Genomic DNA, 3246 nt, shown 5'->3' with positions numbered 1-3246 from the left:
AATCGGCTTGTGACATTGCTTTGAGAAACCCAACTGGCTCCGACTTTAATTCTCACTATGCTCTGAAAGCTCACCTGCAGGTTAGGCTCCTTCACCACCTGTCGTGCCCCGGCAGGCCCGCGGGCCGCTCCTACTCCCCGTGAAGAGAGCAAGACTCAGGGGGTTCAGGTCCCACAGAATGGGCTCCAGCCAACAAAAGCCGGAAAATACAGAAAACGCGACTCACCGGAGATGGTTATCATTTCATGTTTTTCTAAGACTCTCAAGGAAAAATCCTTGATAGAAGGGTTGACAGAACGATTTTCGATGGGTTTAAAATAAGAGAACAAAATGGCAAACGCATTGACAGATGGCAATTTTGAGTTTGAACGCCAATTCGGTAGTCTTTTGTCTAGTTTTTATATTAACAGGTAAATACATTGTTCTAGGAATTGCCTAAGAAAGCAAGAGAGTAAAGAGAAAATGAAGGTAATCCTAAATTCATTCTTCAGACTTTCATAATTTAGGCAACTGACTGGTACTGATATTCGGTAAGTTCAGTTTGTTTCTTATAATGAATTTCCGGTATCTTTCACCGGGGTTTACAGCACGTATTCGAAACATAAACGTTGCATAAATTAAGCACACCAGCACCACAGCCGTGGCGATGGCAATAAGCATGTGTCCTGGAAATTGCAGCGGCACTTCATCGACGTAAATCTGCAACAGAAAAAAGCAAAGTCTTTAAGCTCTCTGAATCTAATAATTCAAAACACCGAACTTTATGGTTCCCACACGGTGGGGACACTAGTAGGCATTGAGCAAAATTCTGCCCAGACTTATTCAGCAGCCACAAAGCTTGGACACAGTCTCTTGATAATTTGGTTAAGTAGGAACTTGCGCACAATAGACAGGAAAGAAGAATTCTCCTTATCGTCCGATGCCTTTACCCTGTGTCTTTAGGGGCAGAGGAGGCAGATAGCACCACAGATGGCGGGACAACTTCCTGGAGGACCAAGGGTTCCGGAGGACCAAGCCCAGTGCCGTGGGAACAGGGCCAGGACACGTTGAACGGTCTCACATAGTCAGGGAAGGCGCTTCCTGGGCAGGATCTCAACCAATGAGTGAGCTCCCGGAAGAGAAGGAGCAGAAGGAACATTCCAGCTGTCCTCTCTTTAGAAAATCCTCTATCTGCCTGCTAAAATAGAGAAACGTTTCTCTGTATTCGAAATGGTTTCTCTGCCTGAACGGATAATTAGTAGACAAGTTCCTAGAGGAGGGATGGGATGACTGACAGAGCGGCACAGAGGCGCCTTCTCCTCTGAGCCTCTGGGTGAGAATGGGTTCCATGCCTGTGAAATGCAGAAGCGGGTGCCTGTGGAGACGAAGGTGCTTCCAGCCCAGTGGCGTATGCTTTCTGGGTGAAGTCGGAAGCAAGATCATCTTTCGAGGCAGAAGGAAGTGGAGTTGAGTGGAAATAGAACAGTGGGGAATGTGGGGAAATGCTCATTGGATTAGCACAGAAAAAGGATTGATAGGGGTGAAACCCAAGTGAAAGGTACCACCATCCTCCCAGTGACCCAAGGAGGTAGCTGTTTTCTCAGAAACAGACCCTATCTGCCGTCAGTTCTCCCACAATCCCTTTCAGATTCACCATGTCCAGTCCACTTCCAATATTGCCACCGCGAGCTTTGTTGTCTCACGTTGCATAAATAAACCACTCTAACAGCCTCCTTTTCGAGCTGTCAGTCCATATGGGCGCAATACATTGCCAGAGTAATCTTAACTACCAGCCTGTCTAAAAAAAAAAAAAAAGTGAGGTTGCTTTATGCAACTAAAAGAATCTTGAACACTGGTAGCAGAAGTAGGTGTCATAAGCAACACAATTTAAAAGGTAGATTCGGCCAAGTGGTGTGGAAAGCAGTGAGAAACCCCTTTCTAATCTGGAAAGATAATTATCGTCCTCATAATGGATTAACTGGCTTAACCATCTCCTCTGGTACTTTAGAGCTCCGATTATGTATCCAATGGTACTGGAATTGTTGGGGATTTGAGAGAAAAATGTTAGATTTTGAATGTGGTCTTCGTTACGGCACTCCAAGATAAGAAAAATCTCTCCTGAGCTGGGTCATCAGAGGAGATTGGATATTTAGTTTTATTAAGAAAGACCTAGTCTGTAGCCAATGAGAAAGATAATCGTGTGCTACGTGTAATTGCAAAAGTGACCTTTCTTTTCTGTGCTAAGGCTAGGGGGCATCAGAGGGAAGATTGTAATGAATCCGTCTTCCCCTCCATCCCTCTGTTCTGCTTCTTCAGTGTTGGCTAAGCTCCCTCGTGGTCCCCTGTACTATTGTGCTGTTCCCTGAACCTGGGGCTGCCTTTGGAACAAAGAGGTGAGAAGAGAAAGAGGAAAATCATGGGATTTCCTCCGACGTGCTTCATAGATCCTGTTTCCTATTTCCTCTCTCTGGTGGGGTGCGTTTTCTCTCAGGATCTTGGGCGTCTGCACTGCTGCCATGGCCTCCAGCACCGCAGGTCTGACATTCGTCCCTGGGGCTGGGCTTGGGGCGGGGCCAGGACAGCGAAAGGAAAGGAGGTGGGGGCCGGTGGAAGGCTGATTGTGTTATTGATAATGTGGCATCAGTATTTGCCAATGAATGAGTCGTCAAGCGATGCAACCAAATCCTCATTCCTTCCCATTCCCCACAGGCGGCAGATGTCATTGTATGAGTAAGCAAAAACGAGTCATTGCACATCATAGGGCAGTGATGGCGACCGTGTGACACATGTGTCAGAAGTGACACGCGAACTCATTGTTTGGGGTTGATTTTTCTTTGTTAAAGGGCATTTAAGTATAGAAAATAAATATCAAAAATATACGTCTTTGTTTTACTCTGGTTGCAAACATCAAAAAATTTCTATATGTGACACGGCACCAGAGTTAAGTGAGGGTTTTTCAAAATGCTGACACGACGAGCTCAAAAGGTTTGCCATCACTGTCCTAGGGTGATTTGGGGGGGGGGGCTGTCTTTGGTTCCACGTTCTTTAGACCTTGACAGCTTTGGGAAGATTCAACACTTTACTCTTACAATGCACCTGTAATTTTAACAGACGCATGGGACTATGGGTGGGGGAGGGTGAGAGGAAGGGCATTAAAAGTCAGAAAACCTAGATAAATATGGCAGGCGGAGGGGGAACAAAAATAAATACAGATGCTTATTACAGTGACCCAGCATCGATGGGTCCTGCCACCGGCCGCGCGCCCTA

At 46.2% G+C, this 3246-nt stretch overlaps 1 protein-coding gene across 1 annotated transcript in view; it reads right to left on the bottom strand.

The window, feature by feature from the left end:
* Nucleotides 1–495: 495 nt before the first annotated feature.
* Nucleotides 496–3246, bottom strand: part of CATSPERB (cation channel sperm associated auxiliary subunit beta) — a 77043-nt gene continuing 74292 nt past the window's right edge. Inside the window, exon 26 of the mRNA XM_015571279.1 lies at nucleotides 496–699. Coding sequence (XP_015426765.1) covers nucleotides 496–699 — 204 coding nt within the window. The remainder of the gene's footprint in view (nucleotides 700–3246) is intronic.

This window comes from Myotis davidii, unplaced genomic scaffold (assembly GCF_000327345.1).
Source record: "Myotis davidii unplaced genomic scaffold, ASM32734v1 scaffold732, whole genome shotgun sequence".
Taxonomy (NCBI): domain Eukaryota; kingdom Metazoa; phylum Chordata; class Mammalia; order Chiroptera; family Vespertilionidae; genus Myotis; species Myotis davidii.
This window is presented reverse-complemented; position numbering and strand designations above follow the sequence as displayed.